At 40.9% G+C, this 17,150-nt stretch overlaps 1 protein-coding gene across 2 annotated transcripts in view; it reads left to right on the plus strand.

Annotated features, from left to right (window-relative positions):
• Positions 1-17,150, plus strand: part of Ttc13 (tetratricopeptide repeat domain 13) — a 59,714-nt gene that overhangs the window by 5,595 nt on the left and 36,969 nt on the right. For both annotated transcript variants that reach the window (XM_005404982.2, XM_005404984.2), the window contains exons 2-4: positions 6,256-6,350; positions 9,653-9,728; positions 12,337-12,407. In XM_005404982.2, the coding sequence (XP_005405039.1) occupies positions 6,256-6,350; positions 9,653-9,728; positions 12,337-12,407 (242 nt within the window). The remainder of the gene's footprint in view (positions 1-6,255; positions 6,351-9,652; positions 9,729-12,336; positions 12,408-17,150) is intronic.

Below are 17,150 nucleotides of genomic sequence, written 5' to 3' on the forward strand. Positions count from 1 at the left end.
CTCATCTTGTTGTTACTCAGAAAAATCTTTTTCAGTGCTGGGGCTGTTCTTCCTTAGCTAATTGAGGAGCGACCTTAAGGTGGTCTGTTTCTGTCATCATTGGGTCCACCCTCAAGAGGAGGCTATGGACACACATTCCCAGGAGGGACAGTTATATTCCATTTTGGATCTGTAGCCTGTGTGTTCATATTTGTCTCCAGGGCACAGATAGAAATCAAAAGCCAACAGAGCAGATTCTCTGTGGGGTCTTCTGGCCCCTTTTTGACAAGAGGATGTCCATGTGTCTAAAGTGGTAATAATTTGGCAAAGATCAAATCTGAGAATTACTGGGTCTTGTTCATTGTAGACTTTGGACTGAATTACTTCCGAGATGTCAGTTTTTACTAGGTGAAACTCAAGAGGAGCTTGGATTATGGCAGTTTAATTTCCCTGGTTACATTAAACAGTGCCATGGCACACATCTGTAATCCCAGCACTCGGGAGGCTGAGGCAGGAGGACTGTTGTGAGTTTGAGACCAGCCTGAGCTACAAAGTGAGCTGAAGGCCAGCTTGAACTGCGTGGTGAGACCCTGTCTCCAAAAGACAAAAATAAATAGATAAATGAATAAAATAAACAGCTGGAATCTAGACCCTAACATTGTCAGCACATTAGTAACAACAAACATTTTTTAATTATAACTATTAGCCCTAGGCTTTTACAGAGTAAGGAAAAGAATCTTACTGGTTGCCTTCCATGCCTCTGGGACAAGGCCGAGTCAAAGGTTCCAGTCAGTAAGAGGATAGGGAATAAGAACCAAGATGGATAACACAATATCAAGTACCTATGGGAGAGAACTGGGATAAGCAATCACACTTGGAATCCCATGAACACTGTCCTGAAGCTTCAGCCATGCATCGACCTGTCAGCATCCAGAGTGACAGGAGCAAGGCTTCGAGTGTGTTGTTTCTTCAGAGTGAGCCCTGAATGAGCTGCCCAGGTAGATTTTTCAGTGGATCTAAGGCTGGATTTCTGAAACTGGTAGAGGGAGTTAGTATCTACCTGGGTTAAATGTGTGCATGAGGTCAGGGCCAGTAAACAGACACGGAAGCTGGAGCTGGCTGCAGAGGTATGGGTGCCAGCTCTGCAGCTTGAGCTTGCAGAACAAAGGTGGGGGCAGGTCTGACTATGCGTCATTGGCAGGTTTCCAACACAGCAGGAAGACGTTTGCTATGCAGCTCATCCCTGCAGGAGAGTTTTGGTCAAAATAGTTTTGTCCAAGGTGACCACAACCTATTTAGCTTGTCAAGACTTTATTTTTAACAGGGCTACTTCCATCCATAAAAAGGGTATATTCAGTATCTATCAGAGGGTCCACTTTTAGAACAATTCATCCCAGTACAGCATGTGGCACCTGGACAGTTAGTTCTCAGTCTAAGGTGAGCTTATCAGCTTTCTTTTTTTTAATCAGCTTTTTTGATCAGAAGGACACTGGCTGTTAAGAGTATGGAGGCAAAGGGGTGGGGAGGCAGCCCTTAGCAACCAGATTTAAGTATTTGCACCTGTAGGCCAGGGATTGACAGTCTGAGTAAACGTCATTGTTTTTGTGAACTCAAGGATCCAGAATCTAGAGAAGCCAGCAGCTCCAAGAAATTTGTAGAGTTTTTTTCTTGTAATCAGTTTCTGCCAGAGATATCTCTCTCTCTCTCTCTCTCTCTCTCTCTCTCTCTCTCTCTCTATATATATATATATATATATATATATATACACACACACATTTTGTTTGCTTGTTTTTGAGACGGGGTCTTGCTATATAGTTCAGGCCATCCCTGAACTCACTGTGTAGCCTAGGCTGGCCTTGAACTTGCAGCAATCCTCCTGCATCAGCCTCCAGAGTGCTGGTATTACAGGCATGCACCACCATGCCCACCTCTGTCAGATATTGTAACACAGCTTTTGTGTCTTTCCAGCACACAGCTTGAGTGTCATTAATCAGAAGTGCTTTTTCAAAGAGGAAACAAGTTTTTGCATCTCTGGGAGGTTGAGTCCAGGTCAGTTGGCTTTTGAGTCCAGAACTGGGGTCTTTCCATTTAAGGTGAAGAGGGGCTGGCTGATTGAGGGCAGAAGGCATCTTTTTTAGGTCCAGGCGGGTGTACCAGCAGGCTGTGGGTGGCAGAAGACTGAGGCAATATATACAGAGGGGAATCAGGGCGGCATTGGCAGCTGGGAGATCTTGAACTGGCATTACAGGCAGGAGAGGTGTATTTCAGCAGTTTGACAGTCTATTATTTTTTCTCAGGGGACCATGACAGCAAGCAGGAGGTATGGAGAAACAGACTATCTCAGAGTAAAGGTTCTGGTGGCTTGACCAAATCTGTTGTTAGAGCCTCCCTGAAAATAGTGGGAGAGTTTTTAACCTCTTGTGGCAGTTGAGTCCAAGTGAGTTACATCTTACCTCAGGATTTTCCCAGTTGAAGGGGCTTATTGGAGCAACTCACAAGCAGAGGAAGGCATCTTTTAAATCTAGACGTGTGAACCAGGTCGCATACTGGCCAATGGTCTTTGTTGGGCTTTCTCATCAAGTGGAGAGGAGTGTTCCAAGGCAACTGACGGTCTGTCAGGATCCCAAACTGTTTCAAGTGCACCAAAGGGGCATGATTGATAGCAAGTTTGGGGTATGAGTCTTTTGTCCATACTTCTGGAAACCAGTCTCTCAAAATTTCAGGATCATGATTATCAGGCATTTCAGGCTGATGTAGCTGCCATTCTTCTTCCTACAGTACAGTCAGAGTCAATATCAAGTCCAGGACAGTGGACCCCAAGTATAAGGGAGGCTGGCTGGTTTGGAGCAAATGAGATAGTTGCTCCCAACTTGGAAAGGAGGTCATGCCCCTGGAGAGGTATAGAGCACTCAGACTTGTACAGAAATTCATGTTTGATAAAGTGACCATCAATCTCGCAAGATCTGCTTTGGCAGAATTTCTTTTCAGTGGGGGCTCCACTGGTGCCAATAACTTGGAGCAACAGGCTGAGTTACAACTGAATGTTTAGCCCCATTGTCCACCATAAAAGTCATGGATTTTTCCCTGATTCTGGCAATGACCAGAATGGGCTCCTGGGGGCCAAGTCTAATAGAGTCCAGGCTATTTAGGGGTGGGGCTCTGCGATCTGCCTCACTTTTTTTTTTTTTAATCTTTCTTTCTTGCTTTACAAAGACCTTTTGAGCAGTCTGAAGTAATTGGGTAGCATTTATGCCAGCAAAGCTGCCAACCTTTTGGATTTTTTTTCTAATGTCAGAGGCTGACTGTGTAACAAAGGCAGCACTGAGAACGGTGTGGTACTGATCTAAGGCCTTATGGCCTTTTGCCGTATTATAGTCTCAATTTGGACACACTCGGGGGAGGAGTGTGTTCATCCAAGCATCAGGGTCAACTACAGCGGCAGGGACTTTTGATTTTAACCAGGCTTGGGCCCATCTAAAATGTAGTTGCGTTCTTCAGTATTAAACAGAGTCAGAAGAAGTTGCTGACAGTTGTCCCATGTTGGCAGGTGGGTCTAGAAGATTGGGTGTAAGGTCTGTCATTGCCTGGGGCTTCTCCAAATAGGATGAGTTGTGATGTTTCCAATTTAAGAAGTCAGTGGAGCTGAAGGGCTGGTAATACATCATGGGTGGTTGGTTGGGTGCACCTCCCTGAGCTCCAGGGTAAACACGAAACAGCAGCTGGAGGTAAGCTGGAGCCTCGAATTGAGTAGCAGAACGGAGATGGTGAAGCTGTGGAAAATGGGAGAGCAGCTTCCGGTCGATGAGTGTAATGAGGAGGTAGGTCAGACTCTGGGTCCTCTGGCAGAAAGCTTTTCTGGCTTAGGCTGAAGCTAAGAGCCTCTTAGATGACCTTGCGGGTTTGTTTTGATGACTAGGATGGCTTTCTTCTTATGTAGGACACAGGTGTGGAACCAAGGAGAAGGCTCTGATGCAGGTTGAGCCGTGAGTCAATATAAGGAAGCTGGTCAGGATGGCTTCGTTGTCGCTCTGTCTCTTTGTTTCAAACTTGAACAACTGCAATGGCATATGTGCATCCACCATGTTGTAAAACTACTTCAAAACATTTCTATCCCCCAAAGTAGACCCCTTTCCTCACTGAACAGTTTCTTCCTAGTTTCTTGTCCCCTCATCCCCTGGCAACCACCAATCTACATTCTTTTTCCATGGATTTACTTCTTTTGGGCATTTTATATAAGTGAATTGCATAATGTGTGCTCTTTCTTGTCTGACCTTTTTCTTTTAGCCTACTATTTGCAGGGTTCTTCCATGCTGTGATGTTTTCTTCCTCTTTATGACTGAACAATACTCCACTGTGTGTTTATACCACAGTTTGTTTGTCCATTCATCTGTTGATAAGACATTTCGACTGTTTCTAACTTTTTGGCTATTGTGAATAGTGCTGTTATGAATGTGTGTACAGTACTTGTTTGAGTTCCTGTTTTTACTTCTTTAGGTATAGACATTGAGCCTCTATAAAGATGTACAGAACTGTACAAAAAAGAAACACAGGTCACAAGTCCGAACAGCGTGCCTCGGTTTTAAGTCTGAACAGCTGTCAAATAGGTCATTAAACGAGGAGTATCTGTATATGGTATACCATATACATAAGAATGGAATTGGTGGGTCTCTCTGTTAACTTTTTCTTTTTTTGTAGTACTGGGGATTGAACCCAGCCCTTCACACTGACCTACAAGCCCAGCCCTTTTTTTATTTTTTATTTTGAGTCAGAATCTTGTCAAATTGCCAGGTGGGACTCAAATTTGTGATCTTCCTGCCTTAATCTGCCAGAGTGCTGGGATTGCAGGTGTGTACCACCATGCCTGGCTTATGTTAAACTTTTTGGTAAATTGCCGATCTGTTTTCCAAAGCGAGTACACTATTTTCTTTCTTTTTTTAAAAGCTCACTCTTAGTATATTTAGTATATGTGCAGCTGAAGCGAGCACGTCTTGGTGTATTTATTAATTAATTTATTTGCTTTTATTTCTGTCAGTGATTAAAGCCAGGTTCTCACATTTGCTCTGTCCCTGAACTACACCACTAACCCCAACTCCCATTTTGTTTTGTGTCTTCTAAAAAAATTTTTAAATGGCCAGGCATGATGGCACATACTTGTAATTCCAGCACTCAGGAGGTCAACCTGGACTGTACAGTGAGACCTTGTCTCAAAAAAACAAATTCATGTTTGCAGTGTACAATGATTGTGTTTATTATGGGGAGATGGTACATGTATGTAACATGTCTTAGTTCTTTCTGTTTCCCCTTGCCTTCCTCTCCTCCTCTCCTCCATTTTACTTTCTTACAAGAAGTGTGCAAAGTTTACAATTTCTCTACATCCTCGCTAACACTATTTTCTGGTTTTTAAATAGACATTATAGTGTGAGGAGGTTTTTTTCATTTTGGTTTGATTTGCATTTCTTTCTGTAATTAATAATGATGCTGAAATCATTCATGTGTTCGTTGACCATTTTTTTATATCTTTGATGAATTGCACATTAAGTCCTTTGCTCATTTAAAGTGGTTGTGTTTTCCTTATTTATATTCTCTGGATATTAGAAGGCTCCTGTCTTTGAATATGAGGTCTCCCTGCTTGGCTTTGTTCACCCATGTGTGATAGATAGATAGATAGACAGATAGATAGATAGATAGATAGATAGATAGATAGATAGATAGAGATTTTTTTTAAACCTAAAGTAGATGCTGCTGCATAGGAATATAACTGGAGGAGCACAGCCACTTGTAATTCCATCTCTGCAGTAAGACAAGTATGAATTAGTGCTGTTTCTGCTCTGTAGCTTTTCAAAAAGTCATAGCCTGTGGTCCGTCTGTCCCGTGTCTGTGTGTTGACACCCCGACACCCCGCGCCGTTTTTTGAGACAAAGTCTTGCTATGTAGTGCAGGCTGGCCTTGAACTCACTGTGTGGTACAGTTCTCCTGCCTCAGCCCCCTGAGTGCTGGAATTACAGGCGTGCTCCACCACATCTGGCTGTAACCCTTTTTCGCCATCAGGAAGCTTTGCTGTGTCCAGAGTAGGTGTGAGGACAATCACTCATGAAAGTACAAAACACCCACAAGCTGTAAAATGTTACACACCACACAGGTGGAAGATAGGTGCCTCTTTTAGATTTAAAAAAAATTTGTCTTATTTTGATTATGTGGATTTTTAAATTTTCAGTTTAATAGGCACCCAAGGGCTTAAATTTAAGGTAAGGGGATAACGGCATGTTTGCTTTTCAGAGTCATCCTTTTTGAACTTCCACGAGTCAGACTGTGAACCCAAAGGATCGCCACCCTGTGACTCCTTGCTTTCTCTCAACACTGAGAAGATTCTGGTACGCTCTTCTCTTTGTGCTTCCTGTGTTTGTGACCTGAAGCATAGCAATACTAACTCCAAAGGGTGGGGTGAGGAGTCAGGTCCTGTTGCTTTTGTGTGCAGAGGGAAAGCTAGGCCATCTGGCAGTCATTACCGGGAATTATTTCATTTTATGAGTTGGGTGATTGATGGTTCTGGACCTGGGACTTTAAGCTATGAGGAATAAAGGGGAGATCATGACGCAGTCTCATGTCTGTGAGCCTTTGTCTTTGGAGGCATAGTATAATCTTATTTTTTAGTGTTAGCCTGTCTAGGTATCTTTTGTATCTCTATTTTTTATTATTACTAACTAAATTGTATAGGGGATCTCTTCACTTCAAGGACGCATGCCTGGCACCTGCCTGTCGGTGTTAGTGTGGCTGTCCATGGGCCTGCCTGTCCGCATTACCACATTTGTTCATTTCTCTACCTGTCCATGTTAACACCACCTGGCCACATTAGCACGTCCACATACCTCTGTGTCCATGTTAGCACCTCCTGTCCAGTACCTGCCCGTATTCTCATGTATGACCACTTATGCCTGTCTGTGTCAGCTGCCTGCCTGTGCACATTAGCAGGTTCATCCATGTCTACCACTGTCAGCACATCTGTCCACCTGTCCACTTTAGCACATCTGTCCATGTGTCTCCCTGCCTGTGCCAGTGCATCCATCTGTGTGTCTGCCTGTCCGTGTTAGTGTCCTTCATCCTGACCCCTCAAGAAGCAAGGGTCCTTCGTTCATACTTTACTCTGGAACGTTAAGCTGTTGACTGCCCAAGCTTAGCATATTTTTCACTAGAAGTTTTCCTTTGATATTTCTATAGATTTTGCTTCAAATTGCCCTTTAGGATACTCTTTCTTTTCCAAAAAAGTTTTGCTTTTTCACATTAGAACTATAGATTTGTCTAAAACCAGGCTAGTGGCTGGCATGGTGTCACACACCTATGATTCCAGCACTGGGGGGGCTGAGGTAGGAGGATTGTGAGTTCCATGCTAATCTGGGCAATACAGTGAGTTCAAGGCCAGCCTGAGCTACATAGCAAGAACCTGTCTCAAAATGAAACAAACTACCAACCATGCTGCGCCATCTTGTGAGCTAGTGAACTGGCCATCACTGAAACATTTGTAGAAGTTGAATGTTCCTAGTTAGATGTTATGAGGGTTCTTCTGCCTGATAGGAGGTCAAATATTACCTTCCATTAGTCCTTCCAGTGGCCTACAGAGAAGGCTCACCAGCCTCACATTGCCACATCTCACAGACAGCTTACTGGCTCCCACTGTGGAAGCTCCTGGCTGCATAGTAAAAAGCAGAGAGCACTGATAGGGATTTCTGCTGATCAGAATTTTCACAAAAGACATAAAATATGGAACAGTCCCACGGTAGTGGGGATTGCTAAATGTTTCATTTTGTGCAGACTCCTGGATGGGATGACCAAGGAGTGGGAGCATCTTGAGATGGGCACCCTCTGGCCTGTGTCTTTCAACTTGTAGTTTTTTTGGGGGGGGTTGTTTGTTTTTTCATACTGGGAATTGAACTCAGGCAGGTGCTGTGCCACTGAACTACATCCCCAACCTCTTAACTTGTAGTTTTAAGCACTGACTTGTGAGTGACCTTGCTTGCTTTTCTCCCCGTCTTTCCTTCCCTCCCTCCCTTCTTTCCTCCCTTCTTTCCTCCTTTCCTTACTTCCTTCTGTCCTTCTTTCCTTCCTTCCCTTCTCTCTTCCCCTCTCTCCTTCCTTCTGGCTTTCCTTCTCTCTTTCTTTCTCTCTTTCTTTCTTTCTTTCTTTCTTTCTTTCTTTCTTTCTGTCTGTCTGTCTCTGTCTCTCATCTCTCTGTCTCTGTCTCTGTCTCTGTTTCTCTCTCTGTCTCTCTGTCTCTGTCTCTGTCTCTTTCTCTGTGAATTGAACTTGGAATTGCTTATGCTAGGTAAACACTTTTATCATTAAGCTACATGTCCACCTCTTTTTATTTTGAGACAGAGTTTTGCTAAGTTGCCCAGGGTGGCCTTGAACTTTCAATCCTCCTGCCTCTGCCTTTAGAGTGCAAGGGTTATAGGTATGGGACACCATACCCCATGGTCACTTGTATTTGGATATAAGCTACCTTGTACTTGACCTGTTTATAGGCAAACCAAGTACCACTCTGTATCTGAACATTAATTTGGACTTGGAATGTATAAGGAGTATAAATGGAAATGCTTTGTAATTCTGTCATTTGAATCAGTAAACTGGTCACATTTATTATGGCTGAGGAGTACCAGTCATTGGCTAGATTGCCATGCATTGGTCAGAAGAGTACCCTATGTATAGTGACTTACCTATACAGATGCCAGTGGCCTCTGTAGTATGGAGTTAAGAAAAGAGGACTCTAACGGGGAAGTCACTGGGTTCTGATCCTCTGGATTTGCCCAAAGTGACAGACCTTTAGTTCTTTCTTGTCTTTTTCCTGTATATGCATATGTATGAGTTTTTGTTGCCTTTTCGGTGAATCTGCTATGGAGTTATAATTTTAATGAGCACCCTGTAGGCTAAATACATCATAACTTCCTGTTGACAAACTTACTGGTGAAATAGCGGGTATTTGTATTATCAAACCCGGTGTGTCTCCAAAACACATTAGAGATATCTCTTTGTCTGGTGGACAAATACTGCATGTAAAAGTATCCCAACTGTCAAACCAACTGTCTACTTTCCCCTAGTTTGTATTTTTGTTCAGCTCTCCAGCCAAATGTGTGTCTGTGTGTCTGCATGGTTTCTACAGTGACCATTCTGCTACATTAAACAGAATGACTGTTGTTCATCACTTGTTATGCATTGTTTGTTATTCAGAATGTCTTGGTTTTTTTTAGTCAGATTTTGTTAGTCTTTTATGTCACCCTCTGTGTCCAGCTTGTAGCTTTTGCTTCTGTAATGCTTTTAGGATTTAGAACATGTTCAAGCCACATTGGAGTACTGAATACTAGAATATGGTCTCTGTGATGTAATTGAAGTCATCATATCACCTGTACAAACATGGAGGAACCTTGAAGCAGCTGACAAGATTAATCCCTACAGAAGCACAGAGGCGCTTTCTCTCGAAAACAGAAGTGTGATAAGGGGAGGAAGCAAACCACTCACACCAGACTGTGCTCTTGAAATATGTAATTGGTAGGACTTAGAGCACTTACTTCTCTGCTTCCATTTAAATCAAATGTATCTTTAATTTTTTTAAATACAGATTTTTATTTCAGTTTTTCCTTCATTTGTTATAAGTTAAAAAAATGTTTGTTTGTTTTTCCCCCAGAGCCAGGCCAAGTCTATTGCAGAACAAAAGAGATTTCCGTTTGCCACTGATAATGACAGCACAAATGAAGAGTTAGGTAAGACCCGAGTCTGGGAATGCTTCTGGAATTTATGATTAGGTGCAGTGTAGGAAGGCAGGCAGGAGTCGGGGAGAGCTCTGAGACAGGGCTTGTCACTCTTGGCTGTCTAAGATTGCATGGGATATTCAGCTGTCCTGAGGTTCTATGGATCATGTCATTTTAAAAATAGATCAGTAGGGACTATTTAAGCCCAATGTTTCCATGGAAATTAATAAGTATGGTAATGAGCTCTTAAGCTGTTTCCATTCCTTAGAAGGTTACTTGTGCGCTGTCAGCAAATGTGCATAGTAAAGAAATGAAAGCTGGATAGAATCTCAGAGTAGCACTGTTCCAGTCTTCCCTCTGTGACAGACGGAATGGCCAGGTTTATGTTATTCCTACCTTTGGGTTGTGATCCTTGGATCTAAGCACATGGTACAAGAAAATCAAATTCATTCAAATATGCAAATGAGCCTCAGGGTCTGGTTTGTCCATAATGTGTTTGAAACAGGCTGCACCTGCTCAGATGTGCCCTGGATGTACCCTCTGTCACCAGCGGGCTTATCCTCAAGGCAGTGGGAGCAGAAGGAATCCAGGGTAGACAGTGTCACATGGGTCAGGCTGCACCAAGTGCTAGTGGGAACTTTTCATCATTTAATTTAAGCATAATTATAAATTTAAGCATAAAGATAGGTATCTTTATTGTGGGTATCCCTGTTTCAGGTTAAGACCAAGCCCTCTTGTATTTCCTTTGAATGCAGATAACAGTGCTATTTTGAAAGTGCTGATCACTTCTTGGTGACATTCTTTTAGGAGGTTTTAAGAATTAGTTTCCCTTTAGAGCCTCAGACTTGGTCTTTTGTGAAGTCTTTGGATTCTGTTCGGTCTCTATGCATTTATTAATAATTATCAAGAGCCTAATATGTACCATGCCCTTTCTCTTCTGAAGAGTATCCCAGCACACCCTAAAGGAGCAGCTGGTTTAGCATCTTTTCTGCAACTAATTTTTCTTGAAAGACATCTGTCAAGATTTTTGTTGCTGGATGTTACAGAGTTTTTGGTTGGTAGAGATTTCTGTAAGGATTGTAGCTATTCCAGTTTTTCCTTTATGCCTTCAGATTCCCATAACAAAATATAGACCCTAGTTATTGATATTTCTTTGATATTTGGATTAGGAGTTTTTAAAATTTAGGGGTTTTTTTCCCCTCAAAAAATGTTTAAGATTTCTGAACTACATTTCTTTTTTTTTTTCAGTGAAATTTAATGGCCAGGCTTTGGACAGAGATTTAGATATGTTCTTAAATCACAGAGTTTTTCCCCTAAAATTAAGAAAATATTCCACAGGCTTGTTAAGCAAGACCCAGAGAGTTAGGAGTAGGGACAGGTTCCTGTGATCACAAAGCTGGCTGGAATCCAAGTGTAGATTTCAAACACGAGTTTGATCTTAATTATCTTTTCAAAGAAACTAAGGTAAAAATAGCCTTCTTATTTTAAAGGATGCTTTCAGAAGCTTTTTGTTATTATAATGCTCAATTTTTTCAAATTTTATTTTCCTTGGGTTGTATGTAAAGATATTCCAAAACACTTTCAGCATTTAGTGTTTTTACTGTGTTTAGTATTTTTCTACTTTTAGCTCTTGGGAAATAGAAGCTTTTAAGGACAGTAGATGATATCATTGCCCACGTACTTCAATACCTATTAGGTCATAGATTCAGAGGGTTTTATAATAAAGCTGTTTTGTTTTCACAAAAACACGATCAAATTAGTTATTATGTTGAAAGCACTTTGAAGGTATCAATATGTAATACAACAAGCACTGTTAATTTCCTACCACTTTGTTTGTAACTCTGTATTATTTGTATTGTTCTTTTGCTGTTTTGTAAATGGTTGTCTGTCTGTTAATGTTTTCCTCCTTTTATTTTTAAAATAAAAAAAAAAAACAGAGTATTGCCATGATTCAGGGGATTGTCATGGCTCCCATTTCATGGTAGCAGTTTCTAAAACAATTAGGTAAAAATAGCTACCATCCTTACTGTAAATCTTGAATAGTGTTTTAACTGTATTTTGAATAGAAAAAATAGGAAAAAGACTATCATTACATCACAGGGTGCAAATTACCCACAGTTAAGCATCACATTAATATATATTAATTTGAACATGCCTTTGTTCTTGCTACATAATTGGCAGTGAACCAGCACTCCCAGGACTTGATTTGTGATGCTGTGTGGATGTTTCTTCTAGCGCTCACTTAATCACTACCCCATGTGGTATATGCCCAGCGCTGAGCACCTTTTCAGCTCCTTTGGTGTGTAGACAGGAGACATCACAGAGGTTGTATTGGATGTGAAAGTGAGTTATGGGCTCGACACAAGGTGATTTCTTCTTATAGGCATGTTGTTTAATTGATAACTTTGATAACTAAATCTGGATAATACTGGGAGACCCATTAACAAGTCAAGGGTGGTGAAGTGGGTGACTCAAGAGCCCTGGTGTTGGCTTCCTAATTCTCGCTGACTATATCTAGTCCTCGGGGCTACCCTTTGAGATTTAGTGAAGAATTTAGTTGCTGGTTCTAGTCTGAGCCCCGTGATTCTTTGCTTTAATATTTTTGTATTTTGTTTCGCAGCTATTGCTTATGTGTTGATTGGCAGTGGTCTGTATGATGAAGCAATAAAGCATTTTTCAACAATGCTTCAGGTAATTTTTTTTCTTGATTAAGAATTATAATTTCAAGTTTCTAATTGTGACAGAATGTGTACTGATGCATAGCCAATATGCGGCATGAATCCCATGTGTTTAGGATCACTTGGGAGAGTAATCAGTCAGCTGAGCGCTTTCATGGTGCCAGGCCCTGCACTAACGCTGTTCTACATCTCCAGCTATCAGGCAGCAGGAACGGCATTCAAACACAAGGTGGTAAAGAGGGTAGCTGATGGTTTCACCTCCCTTTCCTCTACCATGGCATCTCCCATGAGATGTGGCCATTGGAGTTGAACTTTTAGTTCCTTCCTGGACAGTGTCTGGAGGATTTTTTTTTTGAGACAGCATCTTGCTATATAGTTCAGACTGGTCTTAAACTCACTATGTAGCCCAGCCTGACTTTGAACTTGTGCCAAATCTTCTGCCTCAGCCTCCCAAGTACTGGGATTACAAGTGTGTGCCACCACTCCCAGCTAGTGTCTGCAGGATTGACATGAGATTTCTACTCATGAACTTGTTTGTTTCTCACCTTGATGTGTAATTGTGAAAATCCACAGTGGAAGGATGGCAGTGCAGGAGAGTCTAGTTAAGGGAAAACATGTATGTGTGCCCATGTGAGCTGCAGAGGAGGTGCACAGCAGCAGACATGGTGGCCTTGTGTACTGAATTTGCTGTGGGTACTTAACCACTTACTGAAGGTGATGTATCTGCCCTTTGCCCACAGCAAGGAAGACATGGATTTTTAGAGATACCCAAGTCAGAATCTACTGTGTGACTTGCTACCAAATTATTTAGCCTCTTTGGTTATGGGGACAGTAATCAACTATCTCCAAAAAAATCTTTGAGGATTTAAATGAAATATTTTGTAAAGTACTCATTTCCCAGAGCCTGCCATATAGTAAGCGCTCAGTAAATTTTGGCTGCCCAGAGTCCCATCCTAGTAAGCAAGTCAGTGTTGATCTAGTAAGAGCCAATAGGTATCTTACAACTCAGCAGATGGGCTTAATTTAAAAGCACTAATTTTGAGGCTTTTAGTTTTGCTTTTATTTTCTTTTTAGAAAAAAACAGGAATATGAGCCAGGCGTGGTGATACATACCTGTAATCCCAGCACTCTGGGAAGCTGAGGCAGAAAGATCAAAAGTTTAAGTGTAGCTTAGGCAACTAAGTGATTTAGTGAGACCCTGTACCAAAATAAAGGGCTGAGGAGGTAGGTCAGTACGAGGGCCCTGGATTCAAGCTCCAGTACCACCAAAAGAGAGAGAAAGGTTTATGTTGGTAATTCCATATCTGTTCTTAACAAATTGATTTTTTTTTTTTTTTCGGTACTGGGAATCGAACTCACGACCTTGTGCTTGCCAGGCAGGCGCTGTGCCGCTGAGCTAAATCCCCAGCCCACAAATGGATATTTTTGGTTATTACTCTGGGGTCCTTAGATGAAGGAGCTATGTTTGAATAATCACATGATATAATATTCTTAACTAGAATTTGAAATACAAGTGTTCCTTGTTTAATGACCTACCTATTTAATGGCTATTCAGGCCTATGAGCTGCCACATGGACTTGTGACCTGTCTTTTTTTGTACAGTTCTGTACATCTTTTTTATAGAGCCTCGATGTCTTTTTCTGGTACAGTATACCTTGTTTATACAGTACCATAATTTTTGCTGATTGTACTGTACAATATTGTAGTTTTATATTGTTATATATTATAGTACTGCATGTAAGAGTTATGCAAACAAAAGCAAAGTTATCAAGTTGGAGTTTCCTTTGACCATTTCTTTGTTCTGATATTATAATGTACATGCTATATACAGTTCCTCATTTACTGACCCATTCAGTTGATGAGCTAATCACAGAACTGTAACTTGGTTGTTAAATGAGGAGTGTCTTTACAAAGTGGACTGCAATTAGATTTTAAAATTATATTTCTGTTTAGTGTTGCCATAGTATAAAAGGTAAGTAAGACTTCACACAGTGAACCCTGGGCCTGGTTTGAAGGGAGGCTTAGATAAATTTCGGAGCAGATTTAAGTTAATTTAGGGTGATTAACAGCTTGCAGACATACTCTCATTTCATGTAATTTTTCAAAAATATTATTATACTTGGTAACAATGTTGAGAAAAATTTAAATTAATATCCAATTCTGCCACTGTCACATTTAAATTTTTATTACCTTTTCAAAATGTGCATTTGTTTTATAAACTAAGTATATATACTGTACTTTTATTACTTTTTAGTAATTTTCTACTATGAATGTTTTTGACCAGTTCTGTACCTGACAATCCCATTGGCTGTGTAATGTGTCTTTGTGTTGCCCATTTGCAGCTCTAAGCACACCTCTCCGGACACTGCATTTAGAAAGTTGATGAGAATTTCTCTCTTTGCAAAGAAAAGATAGTAACTTCTTTAAATTCCGTATTGCATTTTATTAGCCTGTGACACGATGGGCTGCTTTCACCTGGGGAGTTTTTCCCTGGGAATGTGTGGATTGTAAGGTCAGGCTGCTTTCCTGGCTGTCGGTGCCAGTGATGGGTAGGGACAGGGAAGTGGACAGTTCAAGTGCAGAAGGGAAGACGGGGAGGGTGTGTATCGCAGCAGGAGACCTGGCTTTTCCCCTCTACTTTTCTTGGTGACGCTCTCGGTGCTTTTCAGCTGTGTCCAGACTATGGTACAGTGGAAAAATCATATTTGTGTGGCCTGCAAGGTAGGCTGGACTAGACTGAGGCATCTAGGTCGAGCTTGGTGAAACTTTGTCATGTTTTCTTTTTCTTCTTTCAGTTTGGGTGTTGTTTTTTTTTAATTTTTTTATGTTTTTTGAGACAGGGTCTTGCTATGTAATCCAGGCTGGCCTTGAACTTACTATGGAGTTCAGACTGGACTCGAATTCATGACAGTCTTTCTGCCTCAGCCTCCTGTGTGCTGGGATTACAGGCATGTAACACCATACCTGGCAATGTTTTCTTTATATTATATGATTGTGATAAGAAGTAGGACACACAAAGATTCAATAATAGATGCTATTCTTTTTAAAAACTTTTTAATAAGAAACTTGACCCCCTGTTCTAGACAAAACTTTTCTTTTAGGTTTTATGTTTGAAACTGATGCACATAGCCCGTCTTTAAGGGTTCCAGCTGGTTTCTTCAAGTTCCCAGTACCCACTATTGACCGTGGGCCATAGTTTGCATAAATCTGACTCTTTAAATTGCATTTTAAAAGAAAGATCATTCTTTAAACTGGTTGCTCTTTTATTTTCCTTTTCCATTTAAAGGACCCCTAAAACCAGGGCTTCAAACATGCTAGGCAAATACTGTACCAGTGAGCACATCCTCTGAGATAGGGTCTTGCTAAGTTGCCCAGAATGGCCTTTAACTTGCAATTCTCCTGCCTCAGCCTCCAAATTAACTGAGATTATGGACGTGTAGTACCATGCCTGGTTTCCTTTTCACTTTATTGGCAAATGAAGTGTTGAAATTTCTCCCAGAATGAAATTGGTTTTTGGATACTCGTTTATATTCAGTATCTCAGAATAATGATGAATTTTCCTTCAGGCATATGTCAGTATTGCTCTGCTATTTTTCTTTTTTTAATATTAATTTTAATATTTTTTATTAGTATATGTTTGCAGTATACAATGATTACATTCATCACAGGGAACTGGTACATGTAAATAGTACATCTTAATTCTATTTACTTTCTCTCCCCTACCAGCTCTGTTATTTTTCATTCTTCGATCTACAACTGAACTAAGTACCACCAGATAATTATTTTATCATTATTAATGCTAATTTATTTTCACTTATTCCTTGTAGGACCTTCCAGAGATGTAAAAACTATGTTTAAGGCATTGCCTTTAACAAATCTGCAAAATGATACCTACCCACACGTATATTTTTCGTTTTCTTGAGTTCATTAACACTTGATAAACTTTTTGTTTAGACAGCTATGAACTGTAGCATGAAGCAGCAGAACTCTATGATTCCATTGGTAGACTGCTGACATATGGGACTGCAGGGGCCTGGGTTTTATTAGAATGTCTTTTGATCAGATTAAATGTGAAGCTCAGGTGTACATACGAAGGCTGCTTAAATTTCAGAATGGCCTTGTAAGGTGATGCTAAGCTACCTGCCTGTTGCTTTAGTTGCACTATTAAGGTACAGAACTCTGAGGTATCTCTGTGACCCTTGCTGTCACATAGTATTCATTTGACTGGCTGCTTCTACGATTTTTGTGTGCTTCTGCAGTAAAAAGAGTGTTCCTTGTGCACCCACCTGAGTGTATCACCAGGTCCCATGATATCAGTCTGCAGTAAAAACTCCAAATCAAAAAGCTGGTGAGTTGGTGTGAACCCACACCAATGCTGGAAGTCACTTCCCTGCATGACAGTGCATCAGCAGTAGTGAGGTTTATTATTAGTAGTAGTAGTAGTATATGTTTGCACTGCATAATGATTATATACCTCTTAAGGAATTGTTACATACACATATGTAGCAGCAGTGTTCTCGAAAGTGGAACCTTCTAGTATTATGGACTCCTTTGGCACCTGTGTAGAGCCGATAACAGAAGGACTTAAGCAGTTTTAGGCAGCATGTGACCTTGAGCTTGCCTGATTCTGGTGGAACTGAATTCATAAAAGAACGTTGCTTATTTCACATCGCATATATAATTGCAAACATGGCTCTGTATAACTTTTAAGATGTCTTTTAGGTAGATGTATGTCTGTCAATGAGGCAAAACTCAG

Source organism: Chinchilla lanigera, unplaced genomic scaffold (assembly GCF_000276665.1).
Source record: "Chinchilla lanigera isolate Chin_1 unplaced genomic scaffold, ChiLan1.0 scaffold00091, whole genome shotgun sequence".
In the NCBI taxonomy this organism is placed as follows: Eukaryota; Metazoa; Chordata; class Mammalia; order Rodentia; family Chinchillidae; genus Chinchilla; species Chinchilla lanigera.